The sequence below is a fragment of the Puma concolor genome, chromosome E1 (genome assembly GCF_028749965.1).
Source record: "Puma concolor isolate L17-30 chromosome E1, mPumCon1.1.hap2, whole genome shotgun sequence".
NCBI classification, from domain to species: domain Eukaryota; kingdom Metazoa; phylum Chordata; class Mammalia; order Carnivora; family Felidae; genus Puma; species Puma concolor.
The window spans coordinates 40,666,280-40,684,129 of NC_141680.1; the positions used below are offsets into that span (position 1 = coordinate 40,666,280).

General features: G+C 55.4%; 1 protein-coding gene, 1 long non-coding RNA gene and 1 pseudogene across 2 annotated transcripts; 1 reads left to right on the top strand and 2 right to left on the bottom strand.

The window, feature by feature from the left end:
* Positions 1–854: 854 nt before the first annotated feature.
* Positions 855–951, bottom strand: LOC112854224 (U6 spliceosomal RNA; annotated as a pseudogene).
* Positions 952–2,688: 1,737 nt separating this feature from the next.
* On the top strand, positions 2,689–16,930 carry RAPGEFL1 (Rap guanine nucleotide exchange factor like 1). The gene is made up of 15 exons (XM_086687233.1): positions 2,689–3,608; positions 6,449–6,527; positions 7,449–7,584; positions 7,813–7,910; positions 10,547–10,659; positions 10,904–11,071; positions 11,794–11,891; positions 11,998–12,120; positions 12,635–12,813; positions 12,900–12,990; positions 13,545–13,595; positions 13,940–14,027; positions 14,213–14,277; positions 14,661–14,715; positions 14,952–16,930. The coding sequence occupies exons 1-15, from the start codon at positions 3,089–3,091 to the stop codon at positions 15,074–15,076; spliced, it is 1,989 nt and encodes a 662-aa protein (XP_086543359.1). The 5' UTR covers positions 2,689–3,088; the 3' UTR covers positions 15,077–16,930.
* Positions 11,604–14,971, bottom strand: LOC147574346 (uncharacterized). Its single transcript, XR_015244148.1, has 2 exons — positions 12,984–14,971; positions 11,604–12,286 (listed from the first exon to the last, which is right to left on the bottom strand). It is a non-coding gene; the product is annotated as an uncharacterized LOC147574346 (long non-coding RNA).
* Positions 16,931–17,850: the final 920 nt, after the last annotated feature.

A 17,850-nucleotide genomic window follows, 5' to 3' on the forward strand; every position in this document is an offset into this window, starting at 1 on the left:
AGCCCCTGATGTGTGCAGGCCAGTTCCTAGCTTCGAAGTGACTGTTTTCTTCCAGATCCTGGGTGGGGTGAAGTTTACTACAGAGGTGATGCCCAGTGGGGGGAGCAATTGAATTTAATGTGGAGCTAGTGGCATCTGTTCTTGGACCACAAATCCTTGTGCACCGGGGGCATGGACATCATGGTATACCTTAAAACAGTTGGGACTCCCCCTGTATCCCTTGGTGCTACTGCTTGAGGCAGAGGACCATGATTCTTTTTCCCCCTACCCCTAATTCCTCTTAGTCATGTCCATTTGCTTTCCTCCTCCCCACAGGGTGATGGGTAACTATGGCCCTGATCTCCTGGGGGTCATGCAAAGAATGCCAGGCATCCTTGGGGGTAGGACACTGGCGGGAGGGATGACTGTTAAGATGTTTCCTCCTCACCCCTGCCTCTTGCTTCCCCAGTCCTGCAGTTAGATCCCATTGCTCTCTGTTGCCCTGGTAACAAGCTCAGCAAGAAGAAACTCAAACTCAACAAAGCCCCCAGGTTCTCTGCCCTACCAGCCTGCCTTTCAGTGGGCAGAAAGCAAGTATGAGGGGCAGATCAGCCTTATGTAGCCTTGCCCTATTCCCTTCTAGAAGTCCATGGGCTGGGCTCTCAGAGTTCTTTGCTTCCATCTTCTCACAGTTGTTAATCCTATCACTCTCTTCCCCTCTATTTCTTCCATGCCAGCCCCCTCTCCCCTGCGCGGTCAACACACAGGCTTGCTACCTTATGGGTAAGGTCTTAGAATCCTGAAGTTGTCTCCTAGCATCGACAGCCTGCTTGGGCTGTCCCTCTAGGGCAGTGATTCTCAACCATGGCTGTTTGAATCACATGGGGATCTTCTACGTGGCATCCTTGTACAGGGACCATGCTAATCTCTGTATCATCCCAGGTTTGCTATATGTGCTGCCAAAGTGAGCACCACTTGGGGATCTTTTAAAAAATACCATAAACCTCAGCCTCACCTCAAAGATGTAATTGATTCGGACTGTGGCCTGGGCATCAGTATTGTTGAGTTCCCCTGGATTCCAATGTGCACTTGGGGTGAGAACCACTCTTCTAGGAGGGCCATGACTCACTCCATGCTGGCTTTCCTTCCTCATTCAAGTCCTTGAACTCAGTCTCTGCCTGATATCCTTGAGTAGTTGCAGGGGTGCTGGGGTCCTGCTCCCCAAGCTTTCAGTTTCCAGAAGTGTCTCTGCCTCCTTTATTTCCAGCCCCCACACCCTCCACACTCCCCAAATCTTTCCCCTTCCTAACTGACAATCCCAAATCCTGCCCAGAGAGGAGGTTACCAAGGCAACCGCTTAATCTGGTAACTGTGGCATGTGCTCGGAGTGGAGCCCTCTCCTCTTCTTATTTGGTTCACAAAATGCCTGGGGAGCTCTTAGCCACTCCAGCCAGTTTCTCCTCTTAACCCCAGGGATAGTGGGGTATCCAATAAAGGGAGCCCAGCAAGCTGATACTCGGATCTCTATTCCAGCTTTTTAGCCAAAACTGCTCTTTCCCTTTTACTGTTCCCTTTTGAAATCCACAAACAGATGGGTGTGCAAAGCTTTAATTCTGTAAACACATGCTCTAGCACACATAGGACCAGATATGCACACACGATGACACGTGTGGAGTACACACCCTGCAGTTCAACCACCACTCCCAGCCTTTAGCATTCCTGTCCCTGCCTGGTCCCTGCACGGTAAACAGGGGTGGGGCATTGTCCAAGGAGCTTCAATCTCTCTGGAACCTGGTGCCACTCCCCCACCTTGTTACTTTAACCTTGATGTGTTTACACTGAGTGTTTCTCTATACCCACCTCTTTCTGGGGCAGTGTATCTTTAGGGACAGAATGCTCCAGGCACAGGCATCAGGAATAAAGATCATTTAGAGTGCAAATTGGCACCACTTGCCCTACTCCATGGCTATGTCCACCCTGGAGGGGCTCTACACTAAGTGATATTGGCTGGCAGTTCTGGAGCTTGTCACTCATCTCCACAGTCCTAATTTCTCCTGCTGCTGGCTGGGTTCAGGTGCCCTTGTGCTCCTTGTCTCCTCCCCTCTGCCTCCTGTCTCTTTTCCTCACCCCAACTAGACCTGCCACAACCTGCTGCTGCTCCTTGCCTGGCTCCTACCTGCCTGCCAGCACCTGCCTCTCACAAGCCAGGCCTTCACCACCTATTGTGCCCTACCAGAAAGGGCAGATGGGCACCGCCCCCAGTGCCAATGCCAATCCACTTCAGGCCTTCCCAGCCCTTCTTATAGAAGGAAGATAAAAATCACAAATATAGCAACAGAGCATAGTGTCGGGGTTGAGGGTGATGGACACCCAACCAGCAATCTTTGTAGGTCTCACCTGAGTACAAGTCCCAAGTCTGCAGGCCACAGGCCTGCCCTACTTCTTTGAAATGAAACTAAGAGCCCCTGTAAGCCCCCAAGCCAGGAATCTCTCTCCATTGCTAAATCACTCCATCACCTTTGCCCTTAATTTCTGCATCTGCTCTGAAGCCAATCCCATTCAGCCCTTCACTATTTCCCTCTCGGCCAGCCCCAGCGCCCAAGTTCAAGCCTCGCGCGGGCCAGGGGGCGGGCCAGAAGGGGCAGGGGCGGGGACTGGGCGGAGACTGGAAGAGGGGGCGCGGTCTCAGTTCTGCCACCTTCCCCCCTGGCCAGGAGCGCAGCCGCCGCCGCCGCCGCCGCCGCGTCCTCTCTCAGCTTTGCGCTCCGCCCGCTGTCTCTGCCGCCGCAGCCCGGCCCAGGAGCGCAGAGCCCCGGGCACTGGCCCCGCAGCCTATCCACCCTCTGGGCCGCGTGCCAGCTGCAACCGGCATGGGGGGCCACTAACAGCGGACACTCCTTCCCTCTGGCACCTCCCCGGGCCACTGGCCACTGGACCCCGGCCAGCGAGCCTCGGGCTCCTCTGGCCCCCAGTCCGGCGCCTGGCACGGCCCTCCGCTCTGCCCCTCCGGCTCTGAGCATCGTGTCCCCGCCCCCCCCCCCCCCGCCCGCGCCTGGGACACCTGGGTCCTCCGGCGGCCCCAAGGAGAGGGGCGGGGGGGGGGGAGGGCATGAAGCCACTGGAGAAATTTTTGAAGAAGCAGACGTCGCAGCTGGCGGGGCGAACGGTGGCGGGAGGTCCCGGCGGGGGTCCGGGGAGCTGCGGTGGGCCTGGCGGGGGCGGGGGACCCGGTGGGGGCAGCGGTCCAGCCGGGGGACTGCGGCCGCTGCAGCGGCGTCAGAGCGTGTCTCGCCTGCTGCTCCCCGCTTTCCTCCGGGAGCCCCCCGCCGAGCCGGGGCTGGAGCCGCCCCCTGAAGAGGAAGGGGGAGAGCCGGCGGGGGTCGCAGAGGAGCTCGGCAGCGGGGGGCCCTGTTGGCTGCAGCTTGAGGAGGTGCCAGGGACCGGGCCTCTCGGGGGAGGGGGACCCCTGCGCTCGCCTTCCTCGTACTCCTCTGACGAGCTGTCCCCCGGCGAGCCCCTGACTTCCCCGCCCTGGGCCCCCCTGGGCGCCCCCGAGCGGCCGGAGCATCTTCTGAACCGGGTTCTGGAGCGGCTCGCTGGAGGGGCCACCAGGGACAGCGCCGCCTCAGGTAAGGCTCCTCCATCCCGGAGTTGGGGGTTGTTACCCGGTTCTTCTTCCTTGCCCTTGGAGAGTGGGGGTGGCGCCATGGCGGGAGCCTCGGTGTGGGGCCGAGCGGTCAGCTGAAGTGGGGCAGCGGCCTAGGGGAGGAACAGACCCTTCTGCAGAAGGGAAGTGGCTGTGCCACCTTCCTCCCTGTAGCAGCCTCACCCACTGGCTGGAGAAGAAGGCGAACTCTTTCTCTGAACCTCAAGCCACCCTTCCTTTCCCCTGGACATTCTACCCACAGACTCTCATGGGTCCCGGAGGTTGACTACCTCCTTCTGTGGCCCCAAATTAAGGCCTGACACCCTAAGATGGAAGCTGCCCAGAGCACACCGTGCTTCACACCCCTCACTCCAAGAGGTGCTGCCTGAGACCTGAGAGATGTTCCCGGAGTCCCTGCTTCTGTCTAGAAACCCCAGAGCACAGGGCTGGCCCACTCAGTGGGGCAATGCCAGACAGGCGCAAGGCCCAAGCTGCCTTTCGGCCCGGCAAAGGGATGCATTGTCCTTAGCAGCTTGAGGGGGAAGGAGGCATTCTAGTTGGGGGCTGACTCAGAAGGTGTTTGTTGGGGGAGAGGTGGCTGGGCAGACAGACAGCAGGACCCTGCAGCATGGAGGGGATTCTGAGCTCCACCAACTCCTGCCCTTCCCAAGGTAGGCCTCAGCATACGGCCTCTTTAAAAAATAATAGCCACACCCTGAGAAGCTTATTCCCTAAACGATGATACTATTTCACCACTCCCCACCAGCACCCCTACTAAGGGAACTTTGAGGAAACCGAGACCCCAAATTGCCGGTTGGTGGTGGAGGTAAAAGGCTGGTGGGCCTTTAGGTCTGCCTCTCAGTATTTCACTAAGCCCAGCAAGGTCTGAGGGTGGGGAGCCCTGGTTGAGGGCCTCAAGGTGGGGGTTTCACACTTTGCTCTCAGACCTCTGTAGGGAGCCTGGACCTAGGCATGTGGAATGGGACTACATCCCCCACCCCCTAGATTTTTTTTCAAGACCTGGGCCCTCTCCTTGGCTCAGCTGTCATTGCCCTGGGGAGCTGACACCTTTTGGATTTAATTAGAAAAATATCAGACACACACAGCTCTCCTAACCATAACTTCCCGCCTACACCACACACCCTGTGTCTCTATGACACATTCCCTGGGGAGGCTGTGCATTGGACCAGAGCCTGGCTTGGAAGAGACAGACGCCAAACTGTAGCCCCCATAGCAGCATCTCCCCCACTCTGCCCCATGTTCCTCTTCCTTTGCTCTGGCTGAGCTCTCCTGTGAGATAGATAGGAACGATGCTGGGCATCCCTATTCCTTGTCACCATCCCTGGGGCCGGAGGTCGGGTCTGGGGCTCTCAGCCTCACTTTAAGAGCATAGCAAGGTAGCTGGGCAAAGAGGAAAAGGGAGAAACTGTCTTTCCCCTTCCACAGGGGCCTGGTGCCACACACTGTGCCTGGTCTCCCCTGGGAAAGGACTCTTGAGTTGCTTGTCATCCTATTATCTGGGCTGGCAAGCTAGATCCCCAGAGTAACTGGTTTGGGGAACCAGTTAGTAAATGAGAATTAGTTTAACCTACCACTCTGATATTCTCCAATATAACCAATGTTCTCAAGCCATCTTGGCTTTTTCCCAGGGTGTGTGGGAGGTGAGGGGGACTTACAGAAGTTATTCCCAAATCAGCCAAAGGCTCACAAACATCTAAGCAGCCCCACCGTGCTCTACCCCGACACTCTGGTTGCCTCGGGCAGATCGAGAAAAGAACAAAGACTCAGGAGTCTGGGTTCCTATTCCAGCTCCAGGCAAGTCCCTCCCAACTCTGGGCCTCAGTTTCTCATTTGTGAAATGCAGTAGTTAAAATAGAGGATCTTGTGTTGGTTCTCCTCCTCTACCTTCATGGCTTGAATCAGAGGCCAGGGCATGGTGAGCCAAGGGACTCAGAAGACTTGGTTTTGTCTGGGGGCAGTGTCTGGGGACCTGGCCCTAACCTGTCCTGGTGAGGACACCTGGCTCCCTCCCTGCGCCCTGCTTGTCTGTGTGTGCCAGGCTGCCCTGCCCCACCCCAGGGCTGGCTGCAAGTCAGGGCGACCTTGTACCTGGCTGACTGGCTGAGCCAGGCCCAGATGGGGGTGTGGAGGGGAAAAGGGTGGTGAGAGCCACTCCCCTCCACCCTTCCATCATTAACCCTTCCGTCTCTGGGCATCTGGGGGACACAGGGTTTCTTCTTAAAGGCTTTTGGGATCAAAGAGAGGGCAATCACTCCCTCTCCCTTTTAATGGGGCTGGTTCTCACCTGCCTAGTTGGAACTCAAAGTTGTTAGGTAGAGAGTAGGGAGGGCAGGAGGGATGAACACACAGACACACACACACACAGACACACACACACACACACACACACACACACACACACACACACACCACTGACTCTAACCTCTGTTTGGAAGTTCTTTTTGTCTAGAGACACTTCTGTGGTCTACCTCTACCTCTTTTTTTCAGGCAGATCTCAAGTTTGCTATATTATCTGACCAGCTTCCCACATCCATTGAAGAGAAGTGGGCGTGACCAAAAGGCGCCCCCTCCTTCCCTCCAGCTGCCTTGGCAGCTGCCAACCCCACCCCCGCAGCGGCTGCCCAGAACCTTCACACGTGTGCGTGCGCGCTTGTGCAGAGCATGACGGGGCAGGTGGCCAGGGCTCCAGCCTGGCTAAGGAGAACTCACTCTAGGAGGCGGCGGTGGGGGGAGGGTAGTGAGTGTCCAGTCGGGCCCTACAAGTGCCCGCCTGACATCAGTGGTGCCAATTGATCTCTACAGATATCCTGCTGGATGACATCGTCCTCACCCATTCTCTCTTCCTCCCCACGGAGAAATTTCTGCAGGAGCTACACCAGTAATATCCTTTTATGGAGCCTGCAAAAGGGGAGGTCGGGAGGAAGCCACTCCCCCTACCCAATGTGTGATGTCAGGGCCTCCACTCTTCCCTAGAAAATACACCTTGGTTTCAATTCCAGGGGTTTTACTCAGCAGCTGCGTGACCTTGGGCAGACCACTCAACCTCCTAAAGCCTCAGTTTCCTCTTCTGTAAAAGGGGGTAAATAGCACCTGCCCTGCCTACCTATGGGGCTGCTGTGGAGATCATCTGATAGTAGATGTGGGAGTGCTTTGGAGACTGCAGAGCCCTCTGCAAGTGTAAGGTGTTATTATTCTATTAAGAGTGCCTCTCCCCCCCACTGGATTGCTGCTCTAAACATCTGGTTGCCCAGTGAGTTATTATAGGGTCCGATGTAAACATCAGGTCACAGCTATGCTTTAGTAAGGTCTGCTAGAGACAAGCACTGGCTGAGCTATTCATAGGGTCTCATGTAAGCATAGGGCCTCTTGCTGAGTTATTTTAGGATCTAATTGTAAATGTCAGGCCACTGTGTAGAATACCATAGACTCTCTTAGAAACAACGGGCCTTACACTGAGGTATGGTCAGGTTTGTGGTAAGGATCATTGGCCTTTACCAGCTCCAGGTTATGGGCCAGTCAGAGGTTGGGTGGGTCCTGGTAGGGTATCCTCAAGTGAAATTCAAACAGGCAGGATGTGGTCAGATGGATGTGGTCAAGTGGATGCCATCCACACCTACTGTGAGAAAAATACCTGGGCTGAGGCATGAGGGGGTCTTGGCTCCAGGGACACCTGGATCTCCTTTCTTCTTGGCCCCAAGCCTAGAGAGCATTTGGGAGGGCTTAAGCAACCACTGCCTCTCATCTCCCTTCCCAGTTTCTTCAGGTCTCCCTGCTTGGGGCTTTTTCTTAACTAAGGGGTCAGCTTTGTTTGGGCAGGAGGCATGGAGGGCCCCGAGGGGCTGGGTCGGAAGCAAGCCTGTCTAGCCATGCTCCTTCATTTCCTGGACACCTACCAGGGGCTGCTGCAGGAGGAAGAGGGGGCCGGCCGCATCATCAAGGTGGGCCTGGGAAGAGAAGGCGGGTGAGCAGGCTATTAGCTCTGGAAGGGGACCCCTTTGAAGGAGCCATACTCCTCAAGCTGGGTACCTGGAAGAAGATGCCTGTGGGCCTTAAGTTTATACGGTCCCTCTGTGCTCCAAGGCATGGAGACCCTGCGCCAGCCCTTGCTGATAGTGATGCTTGGGATGACACCCCTGCCTTCACCTTCTCTCTCCTCTGCTCCCCAGGATCTGTACCTGCTGATTATGAAGGATGAGTCCCTTTACCAGGACCTTCGAGAGGACACACTGAGGCTGCACCAGCTTGTGGAAACAGTGGAGCTAAAGTGAGGGGAATGGGTTGGGGGGAGGGGACAGGACAGAAGTCCCCGTGTTCCTCTATCACAGGGACTGCCTCTGGCCTTTTGACTCCAATGCGGTTTTAGTTTTCAGCCCCTTTCTCTTGCTGGAGGGTAGCACAAAGCACGGCCTCCAGTGGCTTCCTTGTCTGTTGTCCCATCCGTTTCTTTGTTGATCCAGTGGTGTACTGGTACCTATTTAACAACCAGCACATCAGGGTCAAAAAAGCCCTGATTTGTAGCTTTTGCTGATTCCCATGGTGTAAATTCTTTCACTGGCTGCTTTAAAGCAACCAACGTGATGTCACCGAATGTGAAGTTGGGCAGAGAAGAGAGGAGCAGTAGCAGGGCTTAGGTGGGATTTTCACCACACAAATACAAGAGAGGTAAATAACCTCAGAAGCACAGACAATAGCAAAATGTAGTAAAACAGGCCACTACCTTTTGTGGTAATAATTTGGCTAAAAGTTTATGAAACTTTTTTTTCATGGCTTTTTAAAAGGCAGTAGGCAGAGGGGCGCCTGGGTGGCGCAGTCGGTTAAGCGTCCGACTTCAGCCAGGTCACGATCTCGCGGTCCGTGAGTTCGAGCCCCGCGTCAGGCTCTGGGCTGATGGCTCGGAGCCTGGAGCCTGTTTCCGATTCTGTGTCTCCCTCTCTCTCTGCCCCTCCCCCGTTCATGCTCTGTCTCTCTCTGTCCCAAAAATAAATAAACGTTGAAAAAAATAAAAAAATAAAAAAATAAAAGGCAGTAGGCAGAATCGCCCCCAAATTTCACAATCCGCTGTCATGAGCCAACGTGAGCCCGCTTCAGGACTCCACTGCATCCATCCATCCATCTGTCCGTCTGTCCATCCATCCCTTGGACCACTTCAGTTTCTTTCCATTCCATCCCTACCGCCACAACCCCCATTTAGGCCTCATTATCTCTCACCTGGAATATCGATCGCCACAGCCTCCTGTCCAGGGCTTCAGCTTATGGTCTTGTGTCCTCTCCTTTCTTCTTCTTCTTCTTCTTCTTCTTCTTCTTCTTCTTCTTGTAAATTTTATTAATTTTTAAAAATATTTATTTATTTTGAGAGAGAGACAGAGACAGAGTGAGAGCGGGGGAGGAACAGAGAGAGGGGCGGTTGGCGGGGCGGTGGGGGGGGGCGGGGTGGAGGGCCGGACAGAGGATCCAAAGCGGGCTCTGTGCTGACAGCAGAAAGCCCAATGCAGGGCTCGAACTCATGAACCTTGAGATCATGACCTGAACTGAAGTCAGACGCTTAACCCACTGAGCCACCCAGGTACCCTGTGTCCTCTCCCTTCTTATGCTGACACCAGAGGGATCTTTCCAGTTTGATGACATCGTGCTCCTATTCCAAACACATCCTCGGCTCCCAATTGCCTATAAGACAAAATTGCAACATCCTTGCACAGTGTTCAATGAACGCCCTTGCCTTTCTGCCTTCTGCCACTGCTTCCCACCTCATTTCCCAGCCCCCATGACACTCCCTATACACCCCTGAACTCCTGGGCTCTCCCATTTTCCCACCATCATTTGCGTGGTCCACTCCAGAAGGACTCCCCCATACCCACTTCTCTTTCTGTTGTCCTTCAAGGCCCAAGTCAGATGCCATCTTTTTTTTTTTTTTTTAATGTTTATTCATTTTTTTTGACAGAAAGCCTACGCGCCAGCACGAATGGGGGAGGGGCAGAGAGAGAGGGGGACAGCGGATCTGAGGTGGGCTCTGAGCTGACAGCAGTGAGCCCGATGTAAGGCTCAAACTCACGAACCATGAGATCATGACCTGAGCCGAAGTCAGATGCTTAACCGACTGAGCCACCCAGGTGTCCCTCAAATGCCATCTTCTTGTTTTTTTTTTTAATTTTTAAAAATGTTTTTATTATTTTAATTTTTGAGAGAGAGACAGAGCACGAGCAGGGGAGGGGCAGAGAAAACAGGGGACAGAGGATCCCAAGCAGGCTTGAACCCATGAACCATAAGATCATGACCTGAGCCGAAGTCGGACGCTTAACTAACTGAGCCACCCAGGCAACCCAAATGCCATCTTGTTGCTGAAAGTTCTCCCTGCCTCATACCAACAGAACTCTCCTTGTACCTTTGTTATATCACCTAACACCTCCTGCCTCGTGTTAGAAGTAGCTGTATACACACCTGTCTCCTCCCAGGCTGTGAAGTTCTTGTCAGCAAAATTCAGCAAACAGTGGATGACCTACACCTATCATGTGCCAAGTAGTGTGCTAGACCTGTGGGGTGAAAAAAAAATTTCAGGAAGAACTAAGCCCAGCCCTCAAACGCTCTCAGCCTTGTAGAAGAGATAAGATTCGAACGTAAACAAATATTAGCCCAGTGTCCTACGGCAGTTAAAGCCAAAAAGTGACCTTTCCTGGTGGGTGGGGTAGATCAGAGAAGAATTCACGAAAGAGGTGGCATTTGATCTGGGTCACCTGGACTGTTGTCCCATGCTGTTCATTGTCTCTCTTCTGACCTCCTTCATCACTTTCTGAACCTGGTACTGGTGCATCCTTGACTCAGTTCTGATGTCCCTGCTTGATGTTGCCTGCCTGGCGCTCCATATGCCTGGCAGGACTTCCTGACGCCCAGCTGTGTCCATGTCAGGATCCCAGAGGAAAGCCAGCCGCCCAGCAAGCAGGTGAAGCCACTGTTCCGCCACTTCCGCCGGATAGACTCTTGTCTGCAGACCCGAGTGGCCTTCCGGGGCTCTGATGAGAGTGAGTGGGGGCACTAAGAGGGGCAGAGCTTCCAGGGTGGCTCAGAGGGCCCTCTGGGGTCTCTGGATTTGGGGCATTCTCCTTATGTTGTAGAACCTGTCCTGTTTCCAGCATCTTTTTCAGAAGCTAACCAATTTAGGGTTAGGGGTGAGATGGGATGGGGAACAGAGGTGCCCTGGAGGGGACGATGCCAACACTGCCATTCTGCCTTCTAATGAAAACCCACCTTCCTGGCTCTGCCCAGTCTTCTGCCGGGTCTACATGCCTGACCACTCTTACGTGACCATACGCAGCCGCCTCTCAGCGTCAGTGCAGGACATTCTGGGTTCTGTGACAGAGAAATTGCAGTACTCAGAGGAGCCTGCAGGGCGCGAGGACTCGCTCATCCTGGTAGCTGTGGCTTCCTCCGGAGGTGAGGCTCAGGAACAGCAGGGCTGGGGGGTGGGTGAGGGGGGGGGGCAGGCAGGAGAGGAGAAACTCACCTGCCCAGAGCTCTGGGGCATGGCTAAAGACAAATTCTAGGCCCTGGCTACTTGAAGTGTGGTCCTGAGGCCAGCCACATGAGCATCACCTGGGAGCTTATTAAAACTGCAGCACCTCAGACCCCACCAGACCTGCTGACTCAGAATGAGCATTTTAACAAGATTCCCAGGTGATTCCTATGCACATTAAAGTTTGGAAAGCACTGGCCCAAGACACTTGGATTGTGATCTAGGTGCTTGCCTCTTACTCATCTTGGGATCTGGTTCTTTAACCTCCTGGAGGCTACGTTTTTGAGGCTAAAACACAGGGTGGGCCTCCAATCCCTGTGGGAAGGCAGAGAGCCTGCAATGTAGCCAGAATCCTATTTTCCTCTGAGGCAAGGGAAAAAATATTCCAGTATCATGGGGATGATAGAATGACAGAAGAGCTGTGGAAGAATGTTGGGGGGTAAAAGAAGGTGATGAATGCTGAGGAAATCATTATTTGAAAATTTCAGATGAATGTGGCACAAACTGGTGATAACAGCAGTCCCATTCGTCTAGAATGTGTCCATGCAGGGTTAGGAGTTTCTAGACGGGATGGCGACAGTGGCTGGGGTGTGTGAGGGTGCAGATAGCCAGGGCTGAGGCAGAACAGCTCGTTCTCCTGCAGAGAAGGTCCTTCTCCAGCCGACTGAAGACTGTGTCTTCACCACGCTGGGCATCAACAGTCACCTGTTTGCCTGCACCCGCGACAGCTATGAGGCGCTGGTAAGAACTCCGTCACAAGGGCGTTGGCTGGGAGTGAGGGCCCAGAGGGACTATGGGGCAGAAACTCACAAGCCCAGAGTGGAGTCCAGCCCCTGCCTGTCACCAGATGCCCCTCCCCGAGGAGATCCAGGTCTCCCCTGGAGACACAGAGATCCACCGAGTGGAGCCTGAGGACGTCGCCAACCACCTTACTGCCTTCCACTGGGAGCTGTTTCGATGTGTGCACGAGGTGGGGACTGAAGGTGGTGCTGGGCTGGGGGCCTGGAGGGAGAAATGTGCCAACGTGGGGTCCTGGAGACGGGCCATGTGTGCAGCTGAACTTTGCATTAGAAGGTGGCTGGCGGGGTGCCCTCGGGCAATTCACCCCCAGACCCTCTAAGCCTTACGTCTCCAATCTGAAAAAAGCGGCAAAGTGAGAGTCCTTAGTAAAGTGGGTCTAACCAGATAAGGTATCTTTAAAATATTCTCTACTAAAGAGAGAAATTAAGGCAGTGACAATACTGTCTATCAGATGGTTCGAGGACCTGGCACCAAATAAGCGCCCAGTAGATGGGAGAGTATTATTAATGGTGCTTCCCCTCTTCCCCCATTTCTGTTGCATCCCGTCTTGTCCCGGCTTCTTCTAATTTCCACCCCTCCTACCCCTGCCCTCCTGCCTTTGCCTCCTCGGGTCCAATTCACCTCCCGCCCACGCACACCCCCCACGCCCCGGCGGCCCCTCCGCCACGCGGACGTGGGTGCAGCTGGAATTCGTGGACTACGTGTTCCACGGAGAGCGCGGCCGCCGGGAGACGGCCAACCTGGAGCTGCTGCTGCAGCGCTGCAGCGAGGTCACGCACTGGGTGGCCACCGAGGTGTTGCTGTGCGAGGCCCCGGGCAAGCGCGCGCAGCTGCTGAAGAAGTTCCTCAAGATCGCGGCCATGTGAGTGCGGCCAGCCGGCGGAGGGGGAGCGCGGAGACCACCCCCCTCCCCCCACCTCGCGCTGACCTCGCCTCCCACCCCTGCAGCTGCAAGCAGAACCAGGACCTGCTGTCCTTCTACGCCGTGGTCATGGGGCTGGACAACGCCGCTGTCAGCCGCCTGCGGCTCACCTGGGAGGTGATGCATGGCTGCCCTCTCCTCTCCTCCCGCCTGGGCTGGCCCGGCTCGGGGATCTTGGCCTGCCGGGCTCACCCCCGGTGCTGCCTCCCGCGGTGCGGCTGGCCCTTAGGGAGCCTTTGTGCCAGGCGGAAGGAGGCGCCCTCTTCTGGCAGATCCAGGCCCGAGGCACGCCGCTAGGTTAATGCGCCCTGTCCTTGCGCAAATTAGTAAAAAGCCGGAATCCCCGCCGGAGAGGGGGGCAGGCAGCCCAGGCCAGGTCGCAGACTTGGATGCTGGATTCCAGCCAGCGCTCAGTGAGGCCCCTTGTGCGTGGCAATGCCAACGCAGAGGCTCGAATTCCCCAGAATAATTCATTCCTCCGGGCTGCTTCAAGCTCCCCAGACCTCACCAAGAGCTGATTCTATTTCCCTACCCACCAGACCAGCTTGCCAGCCCCTTGCAAGATAGCCGGGCCCTTTCCCCCTCTGACACCTGGGGATTAGCCAGAGGTCCCCTGAAACGCAAGGAGCTCCAGTCTGACATTCCTTCTCCTTCCTTCAAACTCTCTGCAGAAGCTGCCCGGGAAATTCAAGAATTTGTTCCGCAAATTTGAGAACCTGACAGTGAGTGGGTTCAGCTCTTTTATCTGCCCCTGGGCTTGCACCCCAGAGACCCTCTGTTCCCACAAACCTTCCTCCTCAAGCTTGCCTTTAAGGTTTTTAGTGCCCAAGACCCTTCCCCTGGCATGCTGGGAGGGGGAAGGGTGGGTGGATTGCTGCCCTGTTTGCTTTGGAGGTGAGGGGAGGACAGTCAAGCTCCTCCCCATCTCACCCCCAGCTAGACACCCATACATACCTCTCTCTGATCAGAGATGGATCTAGGGCAGGGGGATGAGGGAGGAGTAGGGGGCATCTTTGAGGTACACTGGGACTATGTGTCCCCTAACCTCTCTTCTGCGGAATGCCAGGACCCCTGCAGGAACCACAAAAGCTACCGAGAAGTCATCTCCAAGATGAAACCTCCTGTGATTCCCTTTGTGCCTCTGATCCTCAAAGGTGAGAGTCAATCCCATGCTCTTCTGGCCACAGTCTCTGTGCCCCAGTTCCGGCTATCAACCACTGCCACTTAGCTCTGAATGCCCACTGGAGAGGAGCCCCGCACTGAGGGGTTGTGGGGGAGGGGAAGGGCCCTTTGGACCTCCTCTCTTCTTCCTCACATTTGCTTCTCTTCCCTCCCCTAGACCTGACTTTCCTGCATGAGGGGAGTAAGACTCTTGTTGATGGTTTGGTGAACATTGAGAAGCTGGTGAGTGACACGGCCTACCCTGGCCCAGGAGCAGGGGCTGGCATCCTTCCCCCCCCCCATCCTGGCAGCCCCCTAAAGACAGCAGCCTTCCTTCTTGGTGCCCAGCTTGCTTGACAGACTCCTGACCGTCCCTGCTGCCATTGCTGTGGCAACACGCCCACAGGCCACAAAGCTGACAGGGAGCTGGGGGGGGGGGGGCAACTCTACCTCCCCTCACCAGCCCCATTACACCCCTTCTTTGGTTCTTCAGAGACCCTCCAGAATTAGACCCTGGAGGGAGTGGAGTCAAACCAGCAGAGTTGGGGAATAGACCAGGGGGAGCATAAGAGGGGGGGAGCATCTTTCTGTACCCTTTTTAGGGCTCATTTCTTGTCATCTCCCAGCATTCAGTGGCTGAAAAGGTGAGGACAATCCGCAAATACCGGAGCCGGCCCCTTTGTGAGTACCCAGGCTTCTAAGAGCTTTACAGGTAGAGCTTTGACTGAGCGGGAGGATTCCGGGAGGAGACCGTCCTCAATTCTTTATTTCCTTAAACTTGTCAGCTCTCCATCCTCTCTTTGGCCTCTCTAGGGACCCTCCTGTCCCAATCCACACCCCTCTTCTCTGGCTGGTAGGCATGTAGAGCAAGAAGGGAGGCTGGGAGCCTGAAGGCCTCTCTCTTGTCACACCTCCAGGCCTGGATATGGAGGCATCCCCCCATCACCTCCAGACCAAGGCCTATGTGCGCCAGTTCCAGGTCATCGACAACCAGAACCTCCTCTTCGAGCTCTCCTACAAGCTGGAGGCTAATAGTCAGTGAGAACAGAGGTTTTGGTCAGTGCCCCACCAGGGTCCTTGGGCACCTGGCACTCAAGCACTTTGCACGCTATCCCAACCCACCTCTGACATCTTTCCCTTGGAGCAACTTCCTGCCCCTCAGGAAAGAGTCGGATGGACTTACCCCTGGGCTCATAAGCCTGTTCATCCTGCTGAAGTCCTCTCCCCCTTGCTCCTTCAAGCCAAAACCGCACTCTGCTGGGTCCTGCCCTCGCAGGGATGGGGGGCAGAACACTCCTTCCTCTGCCCCCTCTCATCAAGGTCTGTTCCAGAGACGGAGCTTCCAACCTCCTCCTCCCACGCAGACAGGAAAGCTGCCCACATTGTCTGTGAGACAGAGCGGAACTGTGGAAGGGATTGGCAGCCTTCCTCTCCACCCGTGGCCGGCTTCTCCCTGGTCAGGGCTGGGACCCCTGGATGCACCCCTCCTGGAATATTATATTGCCCTTGTGTCTGTGTGTGTGTGTGTGTGTGCGCGCGTGCGTGTGTGTGTGCACCTGTCCCCTTTAAGAAGCAGCAGCGCATCTGTAACTGAGGGAGGGTGTTGTGTGTAGCAGGGGTCCTTCTGTTTGGTGCTACCCTGGTCTACTTGGCCCTGTGATGGTGCGGGGTGCTGTCCCCACCCCCACCACTCCCTGCTCAGCTCCTTGTGCTGCCCCATGTGCCCAAGCTTGTGGGTGAAGCTGCTCGTGGGGCAGGGGGCAGCAGTGAGGGGGAAGGGGTTATCTGTCAGCCCTTGGGAGTCCTCCACTCACGCCTCCCCAGGGTCTCTGGGTGGGCTCTGGTGAGAGGGTAAGAGATGCTCAGGGAAACACAGGCCTAAGCTGCCTACAGGACACTCCCTCTGCATTGTGGGGTGGGACGTGGTGGTATCAGGAGTTGGGGGTGTTTGCTGCCCACACTCCTTCTTTTGCGGTGTGTTACTGCTAAGAAGGGAGCTGTCATTCCCCTCCTTCTGGCTCTTCTGTGGGACACCAACAACATGGTCTCTATCCTCCTCCCTGTGTTGACTCCCCCTTGGTCCTCCCCATCAGAGCTGGGGTGGGGCAGACCCCTGTCCCTGGGCAGGTAGCCCACAGAAGTGAGGGGAGGGAATGGCTGAGACTGTAAAGGCCACACTGGACTGTGGTGATGCCTTTAATACCTCTCTGTCTCCCCTCCCTCTCCCACACGGGCCTCCAGGGCTGAGGGGCACAGGGCTCCTGGCAGCTACCGGGTGAGGTTCCCTGGCACAGCCTCACCCTCCTTTCTGGCGCCACCTCTTTCTCTTCTGAAGAGGCAGCAGCAGCAACAGCAAAAACAGCTGCTGCTCTGAGGGTGTATATATTTTTTACCAAAAGCTCTGGAATTGTAAATTTATTTTTTAAAACTCAAAGAGGGAAAGAGCCTTGTATCATATGTAAACATTGTATCATAGGTTATGTTGTACAGTCCCTTTTATACAGTGGTCTGTCTCGTTCCTGCCACAAAAGATGTCTATGGACCCCTCATTCCCCATACATACACCGGCACGGTGTCCCACCACCTCCATCCCCCAAGGACGGTGACCATAGGCCCCCCTCCCGCTCCCTGCTTCCTCCCTGCAGCTTAACACGCGCCCTCCTCTCCCTGGGCCGCCCTCCTCCTGACCCCACGCAGCAGCCTTCTCTCGCAGCTCCCACAACCCTCCTCAAGCACTGGGGCCCACTGGTCCAGTCTTCGCTGCTTCCCGCCCCCAGCCGTGATGCCTGCCCCGCTGCTCCCCAGCTTTGCCAGAGTGAACCGTGTGTACCGTACAGGCTCGGTTGTCTGCAGAAGCCGCTGGCTGGAGAAAAAGCTGATAAAGTCTATGAATCAAGCTGCTTGCTGTTATCCATTCTGTTTCTCTGAGGGAGAGGGTGAGGGAGGGGAGAGGGGAGAGGGGACCGCCTCTCAGTGTGCTGGGCCCCTCAGCAGGGCTGTTCTCAGTCTGGAAAGACTTTTAAAATGTGGATGAGGGAAAAGTGCCAGCCTCTTAAGACTTGCCACATAGTGTCTGGAACTTGGAAGAGTGGAAGTTTGAGTTCTTCCATGTTCCAGGTGCCCTAGACATGGGATCTTGTTAAATTCTAACACCATAAGGTGGAAGATGGAATCCTAGCATAAGGTCCAAGTTACAGGCGAGCGAGGGGGCAGAACTGGGCCCCTAACTCAGATCTGTCACTGCAGACAGCATGCATGCACATTCCCCCAGCCGCTACCCAGACAGCACGCGCCATTCACACAACCAGTGTCTGCCAGTTATACTAGGATGGGGGCATCTAGAGCCTTAGTGCTCTAAGGATGGCCTAAGCTCCAGCAGATGACATATTCAGACAGCTACCCATGAGTCCTTGACCTTCCCTTGGCCCACATCTGTTATTCCCTGTCTCCTGCATCTTAGAAAACGGTCCTCTCATCCACCCGGGTTTTCAAGGCAAGGATGCAGGACTCGCCCTGATGCCTCCTTCTCATCCCTCCCTCACTCATCAACCAGTCTGTCCTGCTACAATTCCAGGACACGTCCTGACTGATCCACTTCTCTGACTCCTCTATTACCATCTAGTGCAAACCATTTGTGGGTCTTGACCCACACTAGCCTCCTGTCTGGTGTCTCAGTTTCCTCTGCCCAGCCCAACCCTAATCCCACCACTTGGTTCTCAGAGTGCAGCCAGGTTGCTCTGCTAAAAACCTACATCAGATCATGAATGACTACAATTTTAAAAAGTGGTAATACCAGTATCAGCAAGGGTGTGGAGC

What these genes read in the sequence shown, in the direction of transcription:
- RAPGEFL1 (XM_086687233.1), top strand. Translation starts at nt 3,089, where the DNA reads ATGAAGCCACTGGAGAAATTTTTGAAGAAGCAGACGTCGCAGCTGGCG. An exon ending in CTGCAGGAGCTACACCAGTA is followed by an intron (nt 6,528 to 7,448) that starts ATATCCTTTTAT and finishes CTAAGGGGTCAG; the next exon opens with CTTTGTTTGGGCAGGAGGCA. An exon ending in TTCCTCAAGATCGCGGCCAT is followed by an intron (nt 12,814 to 12,899) that starts GTGAGTGCGGCC and finishes CCACCCCTGCAG; the next exon opens with CTGCAAGCAGAACCAGGACC.